Below are 20,814 nucleotides of genomic sequence, written 5' to 3'. Positions count from 1 at the left end.
TGTGTGTGTGTGTGTGTGTGTCTCTCTGTGTGTGTGTGTGTGTGTGTCCCACCTGAAAGTATTGCACGGCAGAGGACTCTTCTGTCCTGTCACTGAAGACGGAGTGTTCTGCATTGTGGCCCCGGCAACTCTTCAGAATGTTATAGAAGGAAGTAAACTCTACACACACACACACACACACACACACACACACACACACACACACACACACACACACACACACACACACACTTAGAAACAGACTTTACATCACCACCGATGAGGCAATCACTGCACAACTTTTGTAAAACATTCACACAGCCTACCTGCAGGTGTGGAGAACTGTAGCAGGACACTGTTGCAGCCCAGTGTGATGATGAATGACTGTTTCCCCACGCGACTGCATTCCGTTTCCCTGGACAACGAACACTTGAAGACTGATGTCTCATCGCCTGTTGACAAACCACCAGAGACAGGTAAGATAAAGCCACACACACACACACAATATTTCCAAAGTAGAATGAAACCAACTTTTCAAAGCACTGGTAGGAGTTAAAATGTCTCTATCAGTGCTTCACCTGAAGCATCCGCAGAAGCATGTAAACAGGAGCAAGAGCTTGGCAAGCACACATGCTTCTATTTTCATCTTGCTTCAGGTGAGACATTTTAACACAATAGTACTTTGAAAAGTTGATTTAATTACACTTTTTTGTATTGTCTCATTTCTACACGCACGGGTAAAGTAAGTTCAAATATATTTTTTTATTCAACATTCTGACTTGCAGAGGTCGAGAGAGTTAACTTTCCTGATTACAACGATTCAATTATCGCCCAACATCAAATTCAATGAGATTCAACGTCGGGTTTCCAGGCTAACTGACGTTACTCTACAATGAAAGATGTGAAGCTACAGGACAAAGCCACCAAGATGTATAGGCACACCAAGCCTCAAACTTAGCATGCTAGTTACCTAGCCATCTCATAACGTTAATAAAGATGCTATTGTATATGTACTGTATCAATATTCTGGTAATAACCACCCGATTTCTACAACATCAGTTCATTTTGGAAAAACACATTTTGGGCTGAACTTGTGCTCTCCCAACGCACCGGCCCATCACAGTGAAATGCTACCTGGTTAGCAAGATGCTAAAGTCAGTTAGCCGCCGCTTTCTGATTGATTCTTCATAGCATCGTGAAGGGTTCTCCGGCTGCCACAAGGCAGGAAGCGCTAGCTAACTAGCGGATAATCAATACACCGGGAGCTGGTTATAGCAGCTACTTACTATTGGAGAGATTTAGGAGAGCCGTGTCTGGGGTGCTTTTAACCTCCAACCTCAGGGGCTGTTGCTCGGAGTGTCGCTGGATCTCTCCGTTCGCGTCCCCGATGGACCGCAACCGCACACAGGGAAACACCGATACCGCCATCTTTGCTACTTGACTTTGCTTCGTCGGCTCAGACTTCACGATCACGCAAACTACGGTGCTGCTCGCTACTGCCACCCACAGTCAGTCGGGGGCATAACAGAAGCTGCATCTTGTGAAATACCAAGGCTATCCGTCTTTGTTTCTGAAACCTGGGGGACAGAGGGTAGTCCAATAATGTGTGTGTGTGTATATATATATATATATCTATATATATCTCCATTAAAACGTTTGCGGTCACTTAGAAGCATTTTTTTTGCCCATTAAAATAACCTGAATTGATCAGAAATACAGTGTAGACATGGTTAATGTTGTGACCATTGCAGCTAGAAACTACTAATTTTGTAATAGAATATCTACACAGGCGTACAGAGGCCCATTATCAGCAACCATCACTCCTGTGTTCCAATGGCACGTTGTGTTAGCTAATCCAAGTTGATCATTTTAAAAGGCTAGTTGATCATTAGAAAACACTTTTCCAATTATGTTAGAACAGCTGAAAACGGTTGTGCTGACTAAAGAAGCAATTACAACTGGCCTTCTTTAGACTAGTTGAGTATCTGGAGCTATAGCATTTGTTTTGTTGCTCTGTTGGCACATTGGAAGTATGCCTTTCAAAAATGTTTAGGCATCAACAATCTATCCAAAGAACCACCCACATACATAAAGTAGTCACACACACATAGTGGTAAATGTGATTTACTAGGTTGGAAACACAGTTACAAAGTTCAGGCACAGAGGATGGACAGTATAACACAGTTACAAAGTTCAGGCACAGAGGATCGACAGTATAACACAGTTACAAAGTTCAGGCACAGAGGATGGACAGTATAACACAGTTACAAAGTTAAGGCACAGAGGATAGACAGTATAACACAGTTACAAAGTTCAGGCACAGAGGATAGACAGTATAACACAGTTACAAAGTTAAGGCACAGAGGATGGACAGTATAACACAGTTACAAAGTTCAGGCACAGAGGATAGACAGTATAACACAGTTACAAAGTTAAGGCACAGAGGATGGACAGTATAACACAGTTACAAAGTTCAGGCACAGAGGATAGACAGTATAACACAGTTACAAAGTTCAGGCACAGAGGATGGACAGTATAACACAGTTACAAAGTTCAGGCACAGAGGATGGACAGTATAACACAGTTACAAAGTTCAGGCACAGAGGATAGACAGTATAACACAGTTACAAAGTTAAGGCACAGAGGATGGACAGTATATCAGGTATCAAATTAAAACTCCTCATTCAAGGCCGGTAGCGAGGCTAGACAGTTCCACGCTCACAGTTCAACGATAAAACAAACTGCGATGTAGGCTGATGGAATCATAAAAATGGTAGTCATGGTGATGTGGCTAATCAGTAACCTGAAACAAGCCGAAGCACCAGCTGTGGCATATGGAAATGAGTGTTTGTCTTAGTTAAATACGTTCCCATTTGCTATTGTGTTATCTGTGACAATGTAGGCTAGTGTAAAAAGATGCTATAGTGTTATCTGTGACTGAATGTAGGCTAGTGTTAAACCATGCTATAGTGTTATCTGTGACTGAATGTAGGCTAGTGGAATACCATGCTATAGTGTTATCTGTGACTGAATGTAGGCTAGTGTAAAACCATGCTATAGTGTTATCTGTGACTGAATGTAGGCTAGTGTAAAACCATGCTATAGTGTTATCTGTGACTGAATATAGGCTAGTGTAAAAAGATGCTATAGTGTTATCTGTGACTGAATGTAGGCTAGTGTAAAACCATGCTATAGTGTTATCTGTGACTGAATGTAGGCTAGTGTTAAACCATGCTATAGTGTTATCTGTGACTGAATGTAGGCTAGTGGAAAACCATGCTATAGTGTTATCTGTGACTGAATGTAGGCTAGTGTTAAACCATGCTATAGTGTTATCTGTGACTGAATGTAGGCTAGTGTTAAACCATGCTATAGTGTTATCTGTGACTGAATGTAGGCTAGTGGAAAACCACGCTATAGTGTTATCTGTGACTGAATGTAGGCTAGTGTTAAACCATGCTATAGTGTTATCTGTGACTGAATGTAGGCTAGTGTTAAACCATGCTATAGTGTTATCTGTGACTGAATGTAGGCTAGTGGAAAACCATGCTATAGTGTTATCTGTGACTGAATGTAGGCTAGTGTAAAACCATGCTATAGTGTTATCTGTGACTGAATGTAGGCTAGTGTTAAACCATGCTATAGTGTTATCTGTGACTGAATGAGGGCTAGTGGAAAACCATGCTATAGTGTTATCTGTGACTGAATGTAGGCTAGTGGAAAAAACGTGAGAAGGACATGAGTATTTCCAGGGAAAAAGGCCAAGGACAGGAGTGTCTTCCTAAAAAAAAAGGTACAGGAGGGCACAACAATGTAACATTTAAGATCACATCAGTATCATCACAACCGAATGAACGAACCCTTCGATAAAAAGGCAGATTATTTCATAAAATCTTAAATAAAATAGGTTGACGAAAGTTTAAAAGAAACATGTAACTGCCAGTCTCTTGTATAGAGTACAACTGGGGAGATGTGGTTAGTGTTCTGCATTAATTCTAGATTCTAATTCTATGGTTCTGGATCCCTGGGTTGAGAATGTCAACCTGTACCATGTGGTAGTTTGTACCAGGAAGTATACTGCACAGGGAACACAAGCAATAGAAGGTGACAAGACAGCATGTAGGCCAATAGGCTAGAACTGTAGGCTAAATATCAATACGTACCCTGGTTAAAACATTCAACGGTTGGTCACTTCCTTATTGTGCGGAACATGTCGTCGGACACATAAGTTGCATCCCAAATAACACCCTATTCTCTATATACTGCACTATAGGGCTCTGGTCTAAAGTAGTGCACTATATAGGGAATATGGTGCTATTTGGGAGACAACCTCAAAGGCACATTCACTGGCTGCCTGCCTGTCAGAGGCTGATATCATACTGGTGGAAAGTACAGTGCATAGATACAATGTAGGGTTGGAGAACTACAGTAACTTTCCAAAACTTGACAGATTTTTCCAGAAATTCCAGTAGAAGATTCCTGGGTTTTCTGCTTATTCCCTCCCGATTCCAGGAATCTTACAACAGGAATTTCTGGAAAACTGGGGAATTTTCAGGAAGTTACAACCCTAATACAATGTCATCATCATGATCATCATAACAAATAGGATATCACATCAACATCCTGAACATACATGTATAATGGCACTACTAGGCTTTATCTTAATACACAGACTGTCTAGCCTGGTCCCAGATCTGTTTGTGCGGTCTTGCCAACATCTTTGGTCATTGTCGTGCCTTGGCATGCCAGATCTGGGATCAGGCTAGAGGGATAGCTGCAACACACAAATGGACCAGCAGTAGAGAGAGAAGAGGAAGGGTCCCTCATAGGACATATAGCAACAACTCCTCCTCCATACACTGACTGCTGCTGCAGAGAGAGACAGACAGAGGGAGTGGGGGGAGAGACACAGAGAGAGGGGGTGGGGAGAGAGAGAGAGAGACAAACAGAGAGAGAGAGAGAGACAGACAAAGAGAGAGAGAGAGACAGACAAAGAGAGAGAGAGAGACAGACAAAGAGAGAGAGAGAGACAGACAAAGAGAGAGAGAGAGACAGACAAAGAGAGAGAGAGAGACAGACAGAGAGAGAGACAGACAGAGACAGACAGACAGACAGACAGACAGACAGACAGACAGACAGACAGACAGACAGACAGACAGACAGACAGACAGACAGACAGACAGACAGACAGACAGACAGACAGAGAGAGAGAGAGAGAGAGAGAGAGAGAGAGAGAGAGAGAGAGAGAGAGAGAGAGAGAGAGAGAGAGAGAGAGAGAGAGAGAGAGAGAGAGAGATGGTAAATAAACAAAATACTATCAACCACACACATAATTATTATAATTAGGAGCATCTGACATATTGCCAATTCACCAGCATCTATCTCATCCAAAACCCAGACAGGAGACTGCAACAGGTGAGCGACTGGAGAAGAGAGGAGGAGGAGGAGACTGGAACAGGTGAGAGAGTGGAGAAGAGAGAGGGAGGGATAAGAGGAGACGAAGGTGTACATCCTTAGAACAGGCTGCAGGACTCTGGAGAGAGAAGGAGAAGAGGAGGAGAGTGGATAAAGGTGTCCTAGACTACCTCAGAACAGGCTGCAGGACTTAGAGGGGTGAGAAAGGAAGAGGATAGGAGACTGTGTACTAGGTTACCTCAGACCAGGCTGCAGGACTTGGCAGAGAGAAGGAGAAGAGGAGGATAGGAGACTGTGTACTAGGTTACCTCAGACCAGGCTGCAGGACTTGGCAGAGAGAAGGAGAAGAAGAGGATAGGAGACTGTGTACTAGGTTACCTCAGACCAGACTGCAGGACTTGGCAGAGAGAAGGAGAAGAAGAGGATAGGAGACTGTGTACTAGGTTACCTCAGACCAGACTGCAGGACTTGGCAGAGAGAAGGAGAAGAAGAGGATAGGAGACTGTGTACTAGGTTACCTCAGACCAGGCTGCAGGACTTGGCAGAGAGAAGGAGAAGAGGATAGGAGACTGTGTACTAGGTTACCTCAGACCAGACTGCAGGACTTGGCAGAGAGAAGGAGAAGAGGATAGGAGACTGTGTACTAGACTACCTCAGACCAGACTGCAGGACTTGGCAGAGAGAAGGAGAAGAGGATAGGAGACTGTGTACTAGGTTACCTCAGACCAGGCTGTAGGACTTGGCAGAGAGAAGGAGAAGAGGATAGGAGACTGTGTACTAGACTACCTCAGACCAGGCTGCAGGACTTGGCAGAGAGAAGGAGAAGATGATAGGAGACTGTGTACTAGACTACCTCAGACCAGACTGCAGGACTTGGCAGAGAGAAGGAGAAGAAGAGGATAGGAGACTGTGTACTAGGTTACCTCAGACCAGACTGCAGGACTTGGCAGAGAGAAGGAGAAGAAGAGGATAGGAGACTGTGTACTAGGTTACCTCAGACCAGACTGCAGGACTTGGCAGAGAGAAGGAGAAGAGGATAGGAGACTGTGTACTAGGTTACCTCAGACCAGACTGCAGGACTTGGCAGAGAGAAGGAGAAGAGGATAGGAGACTGTGTACTAGGTTACCTCAGACCAGACTGCAGGACTTGGCAGAGAGAAGGAGAAGAAGAGGATAGGAGACTGTGTACTAGACTACCTCAGACCAGACTGCAGGACTTGGCAGAGAGAAGGAGAAGAAGAGGATAGGAGACTGTGTACTAGGTTACCTCAGACCAGGCTGTAGGACTTGGCAGAAAGAGGTAATAATATCTTTTTTTGGGGGGGTTAATATTTGTCCTGTTACACACGTGTGTAATGTAAATGTGTTTCTTGCATATCCCAACTCCCCCTGTGGGGTCACAACCAGGGTCACCATTGTACAGCACCCCTGGAGTAATTCGGGTTAAGTGCCTTGCTCAAGGGTACAGCGGCAGATTTGTCACCTTGTCGGCTCCGGTGTCCGAACCAGTGATCTTTTGGTTACTGGTCCAATGCTCTAACCTCGAGGCGACCTGCCGAGAAGAAGAGGAAGAAGAGGAGAGAGGACAAAGGTGTTCTAGGCTACCTCAGAACAGGCTGCAGGACTTGGGGGGTCTGAAGGGGTTGTCACTGGAGGGGACCCCCATCAGGAGAGGGTCCTGGTGAGCGTTCTGCAGACAGTAGTTCTTCAGGTCCACTGCAGCCTGAGACACCTGGGGGTTCATTATAATAATTATTAATTACAGAATACAAAAAGATATATGACTGGGACTGATGCATTATGGGGCGGCTTCCCAGACACAGATTAAACCTAGTCCTGAACTAGACAGTGATCTCAATGGAGAATGTCTATTAAAAGCTGTTATTAGTCGAGGACCAGGCTGAATCTGTGTCCGGGAAACGGCCCCTAGATACTATATACAGTGCCTTGCGAAAGTATTCGGCCCCCTTGAACTTTGCGACCTTTTGCCACATTTCAGGCTTCAAACATAAAGATATAAAACTGTATTTTTTGGTGAAGAATCAACAACAAGTGGGACACAATCATGAAGTGGAACGACATTTATTGGATATTTCAAACTTTTTTAACAAATCAAAAACTGAAAAATTGGGCGTGCAAAATTATTCAGCCCCCTTAAGTTAATACTTTGTAGCGCCACCTTTTGCTGCGATTACAGCTGTAAGTCGCTTGGGGTATGTCTCTATCAGTTTTGCACATCGAGAGACTGACATTTTTTCCCATTCCTCCTTGCAAAACAGCTCGAGCTCAGTGAGGTTGGATGGAGAGCATTTGTGAACAGCAGTTTAAAGTTCTTTCCACAGATTCTCAATTGGATTCAGGTCTGGACTTTGACTTGGCCATTCTAACACCTGGATATGTTTATTTTTGAACCATTCCATTGTAGATTTTGCTTTATGTTTTGGATCATTGTCTTGTTGGAAGACAAATCTCCGTCCCAGTCTCAGGTCTTTTGCAGACTCCATCAGGTTTTCTTCCAGAATGCTCCTGTATTTGGCTCCATCCATCTTCCTATCAATTTTAATCATCTTCCCTGTCCCTGCTGAAGAAAAGCTGGCCCAAACCATGATGCATGACAGTGGGGATGGTGTGTTCAGCTGTGTTGCTTTTACGCCAAACATAACGTTTTGCATTGTTGCCAAAAAGTTAAATTTTGGTTTCATCTGACCAGAGCACCTTCTTCCACAAAAATAATTTTGCACGCCCAATTTTTCAGTTTTTGATTTGTTAAAAAAGTATGAAATATCCAATAAATGTCGTTCCACTTCATGATTGTGTCCCACTTGTTGTTGATTCTTCACAAAAAAATACAGTTTTATATCTTTATGTTTGAAGCCTGAAATGTGGCAAAAGGTCGCAAAGTTCAAGGGGGCCGAATACTTTCGCAAGGCACTGTATCTACCTCCATCACTCCAGTATCCCTGCACATGTAAATATGTTATTGGAACTGACTTATTATATTTCCTGTATATAGAATGCTGACCTACATACTGTACTTTATCCTGTACTTCATATTTCTTATTTCACGTGTTTTTTTTCTAGTAATACATTGTTATTGATTATTGCATTGTCGGGTTTTGAGTTTACAAAAAAGGCATTTCACTGTTCTTTGTGCTTGTGACATTAAAACCTGTACCGCACTGGTGTTACTACACAGCCTCATTTCCATAGTAACAGATGTCAACACAGAAGTTTTGAATACATTTTCTAGTGACTAAACGACCGTTAGGCTACAGCTGGATTTCCAATGCAAAGAAGAGAGTACTTCATGCCCTGTACAGGAAGTAGCCTGCCCCATTCATAGATGCTAACTACTTTAGTGCTTATTGACAATAAGTGTCTTCTGACCAGGGGATCTTTGTTCGGAGCCCTGATGCTATAAACACGAAAACACATCGCTTGTGGTACCGTTCTGGAAACATAAGGAACGCATCAAGAGGCGTCACTACAGTCCCTGGTTCGATTCCAGGCTGTATCACATTTGGCCGTCATTGGGTGTCCCATAGTGCGGCGTACAATTTGCCCAGCATCGTGTGGGTTTGGCCGGGGTAGGCTGGCATTGTAAATAAGAATTTGTTCTTAAACTGACTCGCCTGGTTAAATAAAGGTTAAATAAAAACATCTAATTTCAGCGATAAATAAATGTTCAAAACAACATGCAAATGATTAGACACCATAATAGAGTTACGGTTAGTGTTCCTACATGGCCATATGTCCATGTTACAGCGCTTGTTTGAGGAAGACATAGCTAATTAGCACAGGTGGCGGCCTATCTAGCTGCTCCAAACACCTGTGCGTAACGCGTGCCACATTTTGTAACAATGCGAAGGGCTCCGCTTAGCATTGTAGCATTGCTTAGCAAGTGGATATTTGTCAAATCCGTCATGATGTATTGTAAGAGACCCACACTGTGGTTACTAAAATCTGATTTAGATATATTTGGCTGTTTTCACTGCATAACATTTATAAGTTGTTCCTTTTCAGGTTTAGAAGAAGTGACTGCTAAATGCTAACTCCCATTCGTATAAATTGGTAGCATAACTAGCTTACAGAAATCATTGGTGGTAGTCAGTCGTTAAACTAATGCAGTTGATTGGTGACGTGAACAAGTATTGGGGTTGACATCCATACAAGAATTACTCAGATTTAACCTCAACATAGTGTGAAATGCATATAGCCAAGGGGAGTGGTCCTGAGGGTGCTGCCGCACCCCCTGATGAATCTTTTAACTGATCATTCATATTTCCCCCCCATCAAATTAGTGCACTAGGCCTTTTAGGCTACTCGTGTATGGGCTGAGGAAATACTGGTCAGCAGAGCGGGGAGAAATGCCGCCCCCTATGGCTACAATAAGATACACACGTCAATCATCGATTTCCTGAAACGGCTTTCGCAACCTATGCCCCTAGTCTCTAATGTCAGATAGAAATAATCTTTCAAATAAAACAAAATATACACCTACTGTAGATATAGCCCCTCCCCACCCACTGTCTATGGCTACAGTAACTGTATATGTTATTTCAAATATTCTGAGAAAAGACAAGGGGCATATTAGCATAGATGCGATGATTATTGACGTTAAAACACAGCTTCAGAATTGTAGTTTACATACACAGAGCCAAATGTGGGCGAATGTAATGGCTGAAAACGCTACATGCGGAAAAGGGTTTTCGGGAGCTAGAAGTAGCCTAGCTACAGTAGAGAGAGATAGTTATATGGCAAGTTTACTTAGAGAAATAAAAAATGGCTTCGGAATATTACTAACCCGTGGGAATGTCAGTGAACTGACTCATCCAAGATAGGCCAACACTCAGACCCGACTTTCAATCTATTTCACTAGGCCACCGATGCAGGACCATGGTCCTAAGACTGTCTCGATAGCAGGCAAAAGTTGATTGAATTATGAATTACTTTCCTATTTGATCGACGTTATTATTTTGGCTGTCAACAATTACTAGCCTACGGACAGTAGGCGACGATGTAGACTAGCCTACTGTTCAATAGACATTTGTAACATGACAACATTGATACAAGGTAGCAACATGTACAACTGTATTATACCTAACATGACAACTTCATAAAGCCACATTTGCATCATTGTAACTTCGTGTTTGCTACTTTGTTTCACGTCACTAGCCTACTCCAAGCGGCTACGCTGTCCCAGCGACAGGAGTGTCGTTAACAGCTCTTCCGTGTTAGTGTTGCTGCTACGATCCCGTTTACCTTGATCCTACGGACACTGGCCTCCAGCCGCAGCTGTTTCACTACTCTCTGAGCGACGACCAAGTTGCTGCTGGCGTTGTTGTTTGACATGTCGAGGGTCAGAAGAGTGAAAGTAGGTTAATCCTTACTAGGGCGACTGTGAGAGAAAGTGTCAGAGTTTGTGAAAGCAGTCCGTCTGTCGTTCTCTCCCCGCCCACTCGACACAATGTTTCCTCAACCACATTCTAATTGGTTGTCGGTCAATCGATCACCTACCACGTTTACATTCACACTAACTATTTGATATTAAAACTGATTATGGGTGAAGGCCGAGTATGGCAATAGTCATGTAAACACCTTGCTCTTCTTATCGTAAATCGGCGTAAGGTCATGATCGAAGTAAGCATAAGTTGATTAAAACACCTGGGTTTCGGAGCAATTGAAAAAAATATATTAGGACACGTAAACAGCATAATCGCCGTAGCACCCGGTAGCGCAAGCTTCGCTCTAGACGCGAATGAGATGAGTTCGGAAAAACTGAAAGTATTCATTTTAGAAGTAATTTTCACATACAAACTTTGTCATTATATGTCCTAACTCAGAATCAAATAGTCTTCGCAAAGATAATATGGTCACTGTGGTAGAACGTTTATTTTGATTGGCGATTTTCTGCATTTATCAAAAGGCCCATCAGTAGCCTGATGTGGCCATATAAACTGGCTTATTAGGGAAATCGTTATTAATCGCTATTTTATTAATCTGACTATCCATAATATTATTGTGTGCATGTAACCACTTTGTAGTCTACGCAGTCTCTGATATGGTGTAATTGCAGAACGCAATTCGGGTTGTTTCTTCATGTGATCGTTTCTTGACATCAGGAAACGCCCATTGGTGCTTGTCTTTGGTCAGTTCCGATGATAATGAGACTGGCCGTTTCTCGACACAAATAATTTGTTTATATATATAGGTTAGGATAACTAACGTGGCAGGTTAGGCTTCACAACAGTGAGTAGGTTCGATTAATCTGGCCCGTTTTACACCAGCTGAGAGTTGATCGCATTCGATTTGGAACCTGGCTGCCTCCCTGGCCTATGGCGAAGTCGGGTGAAAACAGATGACTTAATTAAGCCCGTGGATTGATGAGTACTATTGTGTGTTCCAATGCAAAAGTGATTGCTTTAAAAAAAAGTGATTAACTTAAACAGAACAGGGGGTAACGTTAGTCTCCTTTAGTCCATTATTGGGCTAGGAGCGAGGACTTGTTGGAAGAAGCCATTCTTCTACCTCGTTTTACACTTCAAGTCATTTACTTCTTGTTAGAGATGTATTTAAACTTAAATGGCCCTAAATGCCAATCGGTGCAGCGGTCTAAGGCACTGCATCTCAGTGCTAGAGGCATCCCTACAAGACCCTGGTTTGATTCCAGGCTGTATCACAACCGGCCGTGGTTGGGAGTCTCATAGGGCGGTGCACAATTGTCCCTGGTCGTCCGGGTTTGGCCGGAGTAGGCTGTCATTGTCAATAGGAATTTGTCCTTAACTGACTTGCCTAGTTAAATAGAAAAATAAATACAACGTGTGTGTGTATGAACATGTATGAATTGAAAGAATAAAAATGTATGTGAATTTTTTTTAAATAAGAAATTGTTGTAGCAACTGCAGATGGCCCCTTCATAGCCGACATGAATAAATACCTGAATAAATAGGCTACTGTTTGAAGTCAAATGTGTTTGTTTATTGAAGTGACGGGAAACTCGCATGGTGTCCATTTGACACGGCTGGTCTGTCTATTAGCCTACATTAACCCCTGCTGGCGTAAACTGTGTACTGCAGCGCAAATAGACAATCGTTAGACAATGACCATCCTCATACAGAGTTATTTATTGACATCATCAAATCCCAGCATACACACACATCAACTCAGGTTTCGTTGGAACTTCGGTCTTCTCATGAAACGTCTGTAGCGTCCAAACCGTTTGGCCGACCACTCTATTGAAAGGGGAGACTCTCGCGACACGATGGTGGGCTCCATTTTGCTCTATGACCCCCACAGGTGTCATGGGTCTCGTCTGAAGGTCACCGATAATGGCAAAGATAATGAATGGAAGTATGGAGGTAGTTCTGTACCTATCCAAAAAAATGTTAAACACATATTTGCTGAGCATTCTTATTTCTACTAGATAAAGGACAGACAATTCAAAATTGTTTTCATTATGATTTTTTTTATACTGTCTTTTTTTTGCTATTTCTGAATGTGTTATTCAATGCGTTTCTTTGGGCTATGGTAGTAAAGGCCAAATTAAATGTTTTATGAAATATTTGTAATTCTTTTTTCGGGATACCTAAAGGGGTCCTAAAATTACAAATCAAAGAGCTAAATGATCTATGGTATGAACATGTTAAAACCGTTCCATATGTCAGCTCAGAACCCCCCAACGGCTTAGACTATTAGGAATGAACCTGTCTCCTCCCCTTCACCTTTAACCTGTCTTCTCCCCTTCACCTTTAACCTGTCTCCTCCCCTTCACCTTTAACCTGTCTCCACCCCTTCACCTTTAACCTGTCTCCTCCCCTTCACCTTTAACCTGTCTCCTCCCCTTCATCTTTAACCTGTCTCCTCCCCTTCACCTTTAACCTGTCTCCACCCCTTCACCTTTAACCTGTCTTCTCCCCTTCACCTTTAACCTGTCTCCTCCCCTTCATCTTTAACCTGTCTCCTCCCCTTCACCTTTAACCTGTCTCCTCCCCTTCACCTTTAACCTGTCTCCTCCCCTTCACCTTTAACCTGTCTCCTCCCCTTCACCTTTAACCTGTCTCCTCCCCTTCATCTTTAACCTGTCTACTCCCCTTCATCTTTAACCTGTCTCCTCCCCTTCACCTTTATCCTGTCTCCTCCCCTTCACCTTTAACCTGTCTCCTCCCCTTCATCTTTAACCTGTCTCCTCCCCTTCACCTTTAACCTGTCTCCTCCCCTTCATCTTTAACCTGTCTCCTCCCCTTCATCTTTAACCGGTCTCCTCCCCTTCATCTTTAACCTGTCTCCTCCCCTTCACCTTTAACCTGTCTCCTCCCCTTCACCTTTAACCTGTCTCCTCCCCTTCATCTTTAACCTGTCTCCTCCCCTTCACCTTTAACCTGTCTCCTCCCCTTCACCTTTAACCTGTCTCCTCCCCTTTACCTTTAACCTGTCTCCTCCCCTTCACCTTTAACCTGTCTCCTCCCCTTCACCTTTAACCTGTCTCCTCCCCTTCATCTTTAACCTGTCTCCTCCCGTTCACCTTTAACCTGTCTCCTCCCCTTCACCTTTAACCTGTCTCCTCCCCTTCATCTTTAACCTGTCTCCTCCCCTTCATCTTTATCCTGTCTCCTCCCCTTCACCTTTAACCTGTCTCCTCCCCTTCATCTTTAACCTGTCTCCTCCCCTTCACCTTTATCCTGTCTCCTCCCCTTCACCTTTAACCTGTCTCCTCCCCTTCATCTTTAACCTGTCTCCTCCCCTTCACCTTTAACCTGTCTCCTCCCCTTCACCTTTAACCTGTCTCCTCCCCTTCACCTTTAACCTGTCTCCTCCCCTTCACCTTTAACTTGTCTCCTCCCCTTCACCTTTAACCTGTTTCCTCCCCTTCACCTACACTGATCTGAAGTGGATTTAACAAGAGACATCAATAAGGGATCGTAGCTTTCACCTGGATTCACCTGGTCAGTCTGTCTTGGAAAGAGCAGGTGTTCCTAATGTTTTGTACACTCAGTGTAAGTGACAGAGCGAAAAGAAGGAAGCCTGTATATAATAAAAATATACATTCCTGAGACACTGAAGTAAAACTGCAGAAAAGACACTGAAGTAAAGACACTGAAGTAAAGACACTGAAGTAAAGACACTGAAGTAAAGACACTGAAATAAAGACACTGAAATAAAGACACTGAAATAAAGACACTGAAGTAAAGACACTGAAGTAAAGACACTGAAATAAAGACACTGAAGTAAAGACACTGAAGTAAAGACACTGAAGTAAAGACACTGAAGTAAAACTGCAGAACATGAAGTAAAGACACTGAAGTAAAGACACTGAAGTAAAGACACTGAAGTAAAACTGCAGAACATGAAGTAAAGACACTGAAGTAAAGACACTGAAGTAAAGACACTGAAGTAAAGACACTGAAGTAAAGACACTGAAATAAAGACACTGAAGTAAAGACACTGAAGTAAAGACACTGAAGTAAAGACACTGAAATAAAGACACTGAAGTAAAGACACTGAAGTAAAGACACTGAAATAAAGACACTGAAGTAAAGACACTGAAGTAAAGACACTGAAGTAAAGACACTGAAATAAAGACACTGAAGTAAAGACACTGAAGTAAAGACACTGAAGTAAAGACACTGAAATAAAGACACTGAAGTAAAGACACTGAAGTAAAGACACTGAAGTAAAGACACTGAAGTAAAGACACTGAAGTAAAACTGCAGAACATGAAGTAAAGACACTGAAGTAAAGACACTGAAGTAAAGACACTGAAGTAAAACTGCAGAACATGAAGTAAAGACACTGAAGTAAAGACACTGAAGTAAAGACACTGAAGTAAAGACACTGAAGTAAAGACACTGAAATAAAGACACTGAAGTAAAGACACTGAAGTAAAGACACTGAAGTAAAGACACTGAAGTAAAGACACTGAAATAAAGACACTGAAGTAAAGACACTGAAGTAAAGACACTGAAATAAAGACACTGAAGTAAAGACACTGAAGTAAAGACACTGAAGTAAAGACACTGAAATAAAGACACTGAAGTAAAGACACTGAAGTAAAGACACTGAAATAAAGACACTGAAGTAAAGACACTGAAGTAAAGACACTGAAGTAAAGACACTGAAGTAAAGACACTGAAGTAAAGACACTGAAGTAAAGACACTGAAATAAAGACACTGAAGTAAAGACACTGAAGTAAAGACACTGAAGTAAAGACACTGAAGTAAAGACACTGAAGTAAAGACACTGAAGTAAAACTGCAGAACATGTTAATAAAGAAATGAACTTTATGTCCTGAATACAAAGCTTTATCTTTTGGAAAAATCCAACACATCACTTCATATTTTCAAGCATGGTGGTATGCTTGTCATTGGCAAGAATTAAGGATAAAAATAAACGGAATCCTAGAGGAAAACCTGGTTCAATCTGCTTTCCAACAGACACTGGGTGACAAATTCACCTTCAGCAGGACAATAACCTTAAAACACAAGGCCAAATCTACACCGAAGTTGCATACCAAGACGAGATTGAATGTTCTTGAGAGGCCTAGTTACAGTTTTGACTTAAATTGGCTTGAAAATCTATGGCAACGATTGAAAATGGCTGTCTAGAAATGATCAACAACCAACTTGACAGAGCTTGAAGACTTTTTAAATAACAATATGCAAATGTTGTACAATCCAAGTGTGTAAAGCTCTTCGAGATTTGAAAGGCTCACAGCTGTAATCGCTGCCAAAGGTGATTCTTGCATGTCTTGGCTTAGGTGGTTGAATACATACAGTGCGTTCGGTAAGTATTCACACCCCTTCCCCTAATTCCACATTTTGATACGTTACAGCCTTATTCTAAAGTTGATTCAATTAATTGTTTTCCTCGTCAATCTACACACAGTATCACATAACGACAAAGTGAGAACAGATATACCTTATTTACAAAATAGACCGCTGTGCCATCCGGGAGAAAATCATTAGATTTGAGATTCAACACATGAAGAAAGAATATTAAAAGGACAATTACTCCACTTTTCAACCTCATATTCATTATCTCCAGCACGATGTCATTATCGATGTACAGTGTGGAACGAGATTATTACCCTTGATAAAAGATGATCAATTATGACTGTATAAAATAAATAATTCCAATACTGTGCTATATTGTATGCTATATTTGGGGGGAATGATGTGTATGCTATATTTGGGGGGAATGATGTGTATGCTATATTTGGGGGGAATGATGTGTATGCTATATTTGGGGGGAATGATGTGTATGCTATATTTGGGGGGAATGATGTGTATGCTATATTTGGGGGGAATGATGTGTATGCTATATTTGGGGGGAATGATGTGTATGCTATATTTGGGGGGAATGATGTGTATGCTATATTTGGGGGGAATGATGTGTATGCTATATTTGGGGGGAATGATGTGTATGCTATATTTGGGGGGAATGATGTGTATGCTATATGCGGGGGGAAATGATGTGTATGCTATATTTGGGGGGAATGATGTGTATGCTATATTTGGGGGGAATGATGTGTATGCTATATTTGGGGGGAATGATGTGTATGCTATATTTGGGGGGAATGATGTGTATGCTATATTTGGGGGGAATGATGTGTATGCTATATTTGGGGGGAATGATGTGTATGCTATATGCGGGGGGAAATGATGTGTATGCTATATTTGGGGGGAATGATGTGTATGCTATATTTGGGGGGAATGATGTGTATGCTATATTTGGGGGGAATGATGTGTATGCTATATTTGGGGGGAATGATGTGTATGCTATATTTGGGGGGAATGATGTGTATGCTATATGCGGGGGGAATGATGTGTATGCTATATGCGGGGGAAATGATGTGTATGCTATATTTGGGGGGAATGATGTGTATGCTATATTTGGGGGGAATGATGTGTATGCTATATTTGGGGGGAATGATGTGTATGCTATATTTGGGGGGAATGATGTGTATGCTATATTTGGGGGGAATGATGTGTATGCTATATTTGGGGGGAATGATGTGTATGCTATATGCGGGGGGAAATGATGTGTATGCTATATTTGGGGGGAATGATGTGTATGCTATATTTGGGGGGAATGATGTGTATGCTATATTTGGGGGGAATGATGTGTATGCTATATTTGGGGGGAATGATGTGTATGCTATATGCGGGGGGAATGATGTGTATGCTATATGTGGGGGAAATGATGTGTATGCTATATTTGGGGGGAATGATGTGTATGCTATATTTGGGGGGAATGATGTGTATGCTATATTTGGGGGGAATGATGTGTATGCTATATTTGGGGGGAATGATGTGTATGCTATATTTGGGGGGAATGATGTGTATGCTATATTTGGAGGGAAATGATGTGTATGCTATATTTGGGGGGAATGATGTGTATGCTATATTTGGGGGGAATGATGTGTATGCTATATTTGGGGGAAATTATGTGTATGCTATATTTGGGGGAAATGATGTGTATGCTATATTTGGGGGGAATGATGTGTATGCTATATTTGGGGGGAATGATGTGTATGCTATATTTGGGGGAAATGATGTGTATGCTATATTTGGGGGGAATGATGTGTATGCTATATTTGGGGGGAATGATGTGTATGCTATATTTGGGGGGAATGATGTGTATGCTATATTTGGGGGGAATGATGTGTATGCTATATTTGGGGGAAATGATGTGTATGCTATATTTGGGGGGAATGATGTGTATGCTATATTTGGGGGGAATGATGTGTATGCTATATTTGGGGGAAATGATGTGTATGCTATATTTGGGGGGAATGATGTGTATGCTATATGCGGGGGGAATGATGTGTATGCTATATTTGGGGGGAATGATGTGTATGCTATATTTGGGGGGAATGATGTGTATGCTATATTTGGGGGGAATGATGTGTATGCTATATTTGGGGGGAATGATGTGTATGCTATATTTGGGGGGAATGATGTGTATGCTATATTTGGGGGGAATGATGTGTATGCTATATTTGGGGGGAAATGATGTGTATGCTATATTTGGGGGGAATGATGTGTATGCTATATTTGGGGGGAATGATGTGTATGCTATATTTGGGGGGAATGATGTGTATGCTATATTTGGGGGGAATGATGTGTATGCTATATTTTGGGGGAATGATGTGTATGCTATATTTGGGGGGAATGATGTGTATGCTATATTTGGGGGGAATGATGTGTATGCTATATTTGGGGGGAATGATGTGTATGCTATATTTGGGGGGAATGATGTGTATGCTATATTTGGGGGGAAATGATGTGTATGCTATATTTGGGGGGAATGATGTGTATGCTATATGCGGGGGGAATGATGTGTATGCTATATTTGGGGGGAATGATGTGTATGCTATATTTGGGGGGAATGATGTGTATGCTATATTTGGGGGGAATGATGTGTATGCTATATTTGGGGGGAATGATGTGTATGCTATATTTGGGGGGAATGATGTGTATGCTATATTTGGGGGGAATGATGTGTATGCTATATTTGGGGGGAATGATGTGTATGCTATATTTGGGGGGAATGATGTGTATGCTATATTTGGGGGGAATGATGTGTATGCTATATTTGGGGGGAATGATGTGTATGCTATATTTGGGGGGAATGATGTGTATGCTATATTTGGGGGGAATGATGTGTATGCTATATTTGGGGGGAATGATGTGTATGCTATATTTGGGGGGAATGATGTGTATGCTATATTTGGGGGGAATGATGTGTATGCTATATTTGGGGGGAATGATGTGTATGCTATATTTGGGGGGAATGATGTGTATGCTATATTTGGGGGGAATGATGTGTATGCTATATTTGGGGGGAATGATGTGTATGCTATATTTGGGGGGAATGATGTGTATGCTATATTTGGGGGAAATGATGTGTATGCTATATTTGGGGGGAATGATGTGTATGCTATATTTGGGGGGAATGATGTGTATGCTATATTTGGGGGGAAATGATGTGTATGCTATATTTGGGGGGAATGATGTGTATGCTATATTTGGGGGGAATGATGTGTATGCTATATTTGGGGGGAATGATGTGTATGCTATATTTGGGGGGAATGATGTGTATGCTATATTTGGGGGGAATGATGTGTATGCTATATGCGGGGGGAAATGATGTGTATGCTATATTTGGGGGGAATGATGTGTATGCTATATTTGGGGGGAATGATGTGTATGCTATATTTGGGGGGAATGATGTGTATGCTATATTTGGGGGGAATGATGTGTATGCTATATTTGGGGGGAATGATGTGTATGCTATATTTGGGGGGAATGATGTGTATGCTATATGCGGGGGGAAATGATGTGTATGCTATATTTGGGGGGAATGATGTGTATGCTATATTTGGGGGGAATGATGTGTATGCTATATTTGGGGGGAATGATGTGTATGCTATATTTGGGGGGAATGATGTGTATGCTATATTTGGGGGGAATGATGTGTATGCTATATGCGGGGGGAATGATGTGTATGCTATATGCGGGGGAAATGATGTGTATGCTATATTTGGGGGGAATGATGTGTATGCTATATTTGGGGGGAATGATGTGTATGCTATATTTGGGGGGAATGATGTGTATGCTATATTTGGGGGGAATGATGTGTATGCTATATTTGGGGGGAATGATGTGTATGCTATATTTGGGGGGAATGATGTGTATGCTATATGCGGGGGGAAATGATGTGTATGCTATATTTGGGGGGAATGATGTGTATGCTATATTTGGGGGGAATGATGTGTATGCTATATTTGGGGGGAATGATGTGTATGCTATATTTGGGGGGAATGATGTGTATGCTATATGCGGGGGGAATGATGTGTATGCTATATGCGGGGGAAATGATGTGTATGCTATATTTGGGGGGAATGATGTGTATGCTATATTTGGGGGGAATGATGTGTATGCTATATTTGGGGGGAATGATGTGTATGCTATATTTGGGGGGAATGATGTGTATGCTATATTTGGGGGGAATGATGTGTATGCTATATTTGGAGGGAAATGATGTGTATGCTATATTTGGGGGGAATGATGTGTATGCTATATTTGGGGGGAATGATGTGTATGCTATATTTGGGGGAAATTATGTGTATGCTATATTTGGGGGAAATGATGTGTATGCTATATTTGGGGGGAATGATGTGTATGCTATATTTGGGGGGAATGATGTGTATGCTATATTTGGGGGAAATGATGTGTATGCTATATTTGGGGGGAATGATGTGTATGCTATATTTGGGGGGAATGATGTGTATGCTATATTTGGGGGGAATGATGTGTATGCTATATTTGGGGGGAATGATGTGTATGCTATATTTGGGGGAAATGATGTGTATGCTATATTTGGGGGGAATGATGTGTATGCTATATTTGGGGGGAATG

At 42.0% G+C, this 20,814-nt stretch overlaps 2 protein-coding genes across 5 annotated transcripts in view; both read right to left on the bottom strand.

The window, feature by feature from the left end:
• LOC139370237 (histone-arginine methyltransferase CARM1-like) overlaps positions 1-1,426 on the bottom strand; it is a 17,856-nt gene extending 16,430 nt beyond the window's left edge. The window contains exons 1-3 of one of the 3 annotated variants that reach the window (XR_011627123.1): positions 1,266-1,423; positions 306-431; positions 53-159 (exon numbers count right to left, since the gene is read on the bottom strand). Coding sequence is in view for 2 of the 3 variants with exons in the window: in XM_071109591.1 (XP_070965692.1) it covers positions 53-159; positions 306-431; positions 1,266-1,407 (375 nt within the window). In the remaining variant the exon portion in view is untranslated. Of the gene's footprint in view, positions 1-52; positions 160-305; positions 432-1,265 lie in introns of all 3 variants that reach the window. The other 2 variants (XM_071109591.1, XM_071109592.1) reach the window with 2 other exon arrangements.
• A 661-nt stretch (positions 1,427-2,087) lies between these two features.
• Positions 2,088-10,870, bottom strand: LOC139370236 (guanine nucleotide-binding protein G(I)/G(S)/G(O) subunit gamma-5-like). 2 transcript variants are annotated; one of them, XM_071109589.1, is made up of 3 exons: positions 10,657-10,870; positions 7,000-7,126; positions 2,088-4,848 (listed from the first exon to the last, which is right to left on the bottom strand). In XM_071109589.1, exons 1-2 carry the CDS (start codon positions 10,744-10,746, stop codon positions 7,001-7,003), a joined length of 216 nt encoding a protein of 71 aa, XP_070965690.1. In that variant the 5' UTR covers positions 10,747-10,870; the 3' UTR covers positions 2,088-4,848; position 7,000. The 2 variants fall into 2 exon arrangements, with proteins under 2 accessions (XP_070965690.1, XP_070965691.1); XM_071109590.1 differs by having other exon boundaries at positions 2,088-4,845; positions 10,657-10,860.
• Positions 10,871-20,814: the final 9,944 nt, after the last annotated feature.

The sequence above is a fragment of the Oncorhynchus clarkii genome, chromosome 17 (genome assembly GCF_045791955.1).
Source record: "Oncorhynchus clarkii lewisi isolate Uvic-CL-2024 chromosome 17, UVic_Ocla_1.0, whole genome shotgun sequence".
In the NCBI taxonomy this organism is placed as follows: domain Eukaryota; kingdom Metazoa; phylum Chordata; class Actinopteri; order Salmoniformes; family Salmonidae; genus Oncorhynchus; species Oncorhynchus clarkii.
The sequence above is the reverse complement of the archived record's forward strand: the minus strand, read 5'-3'. Positions and strand labels throughout refer to the sequence as shown.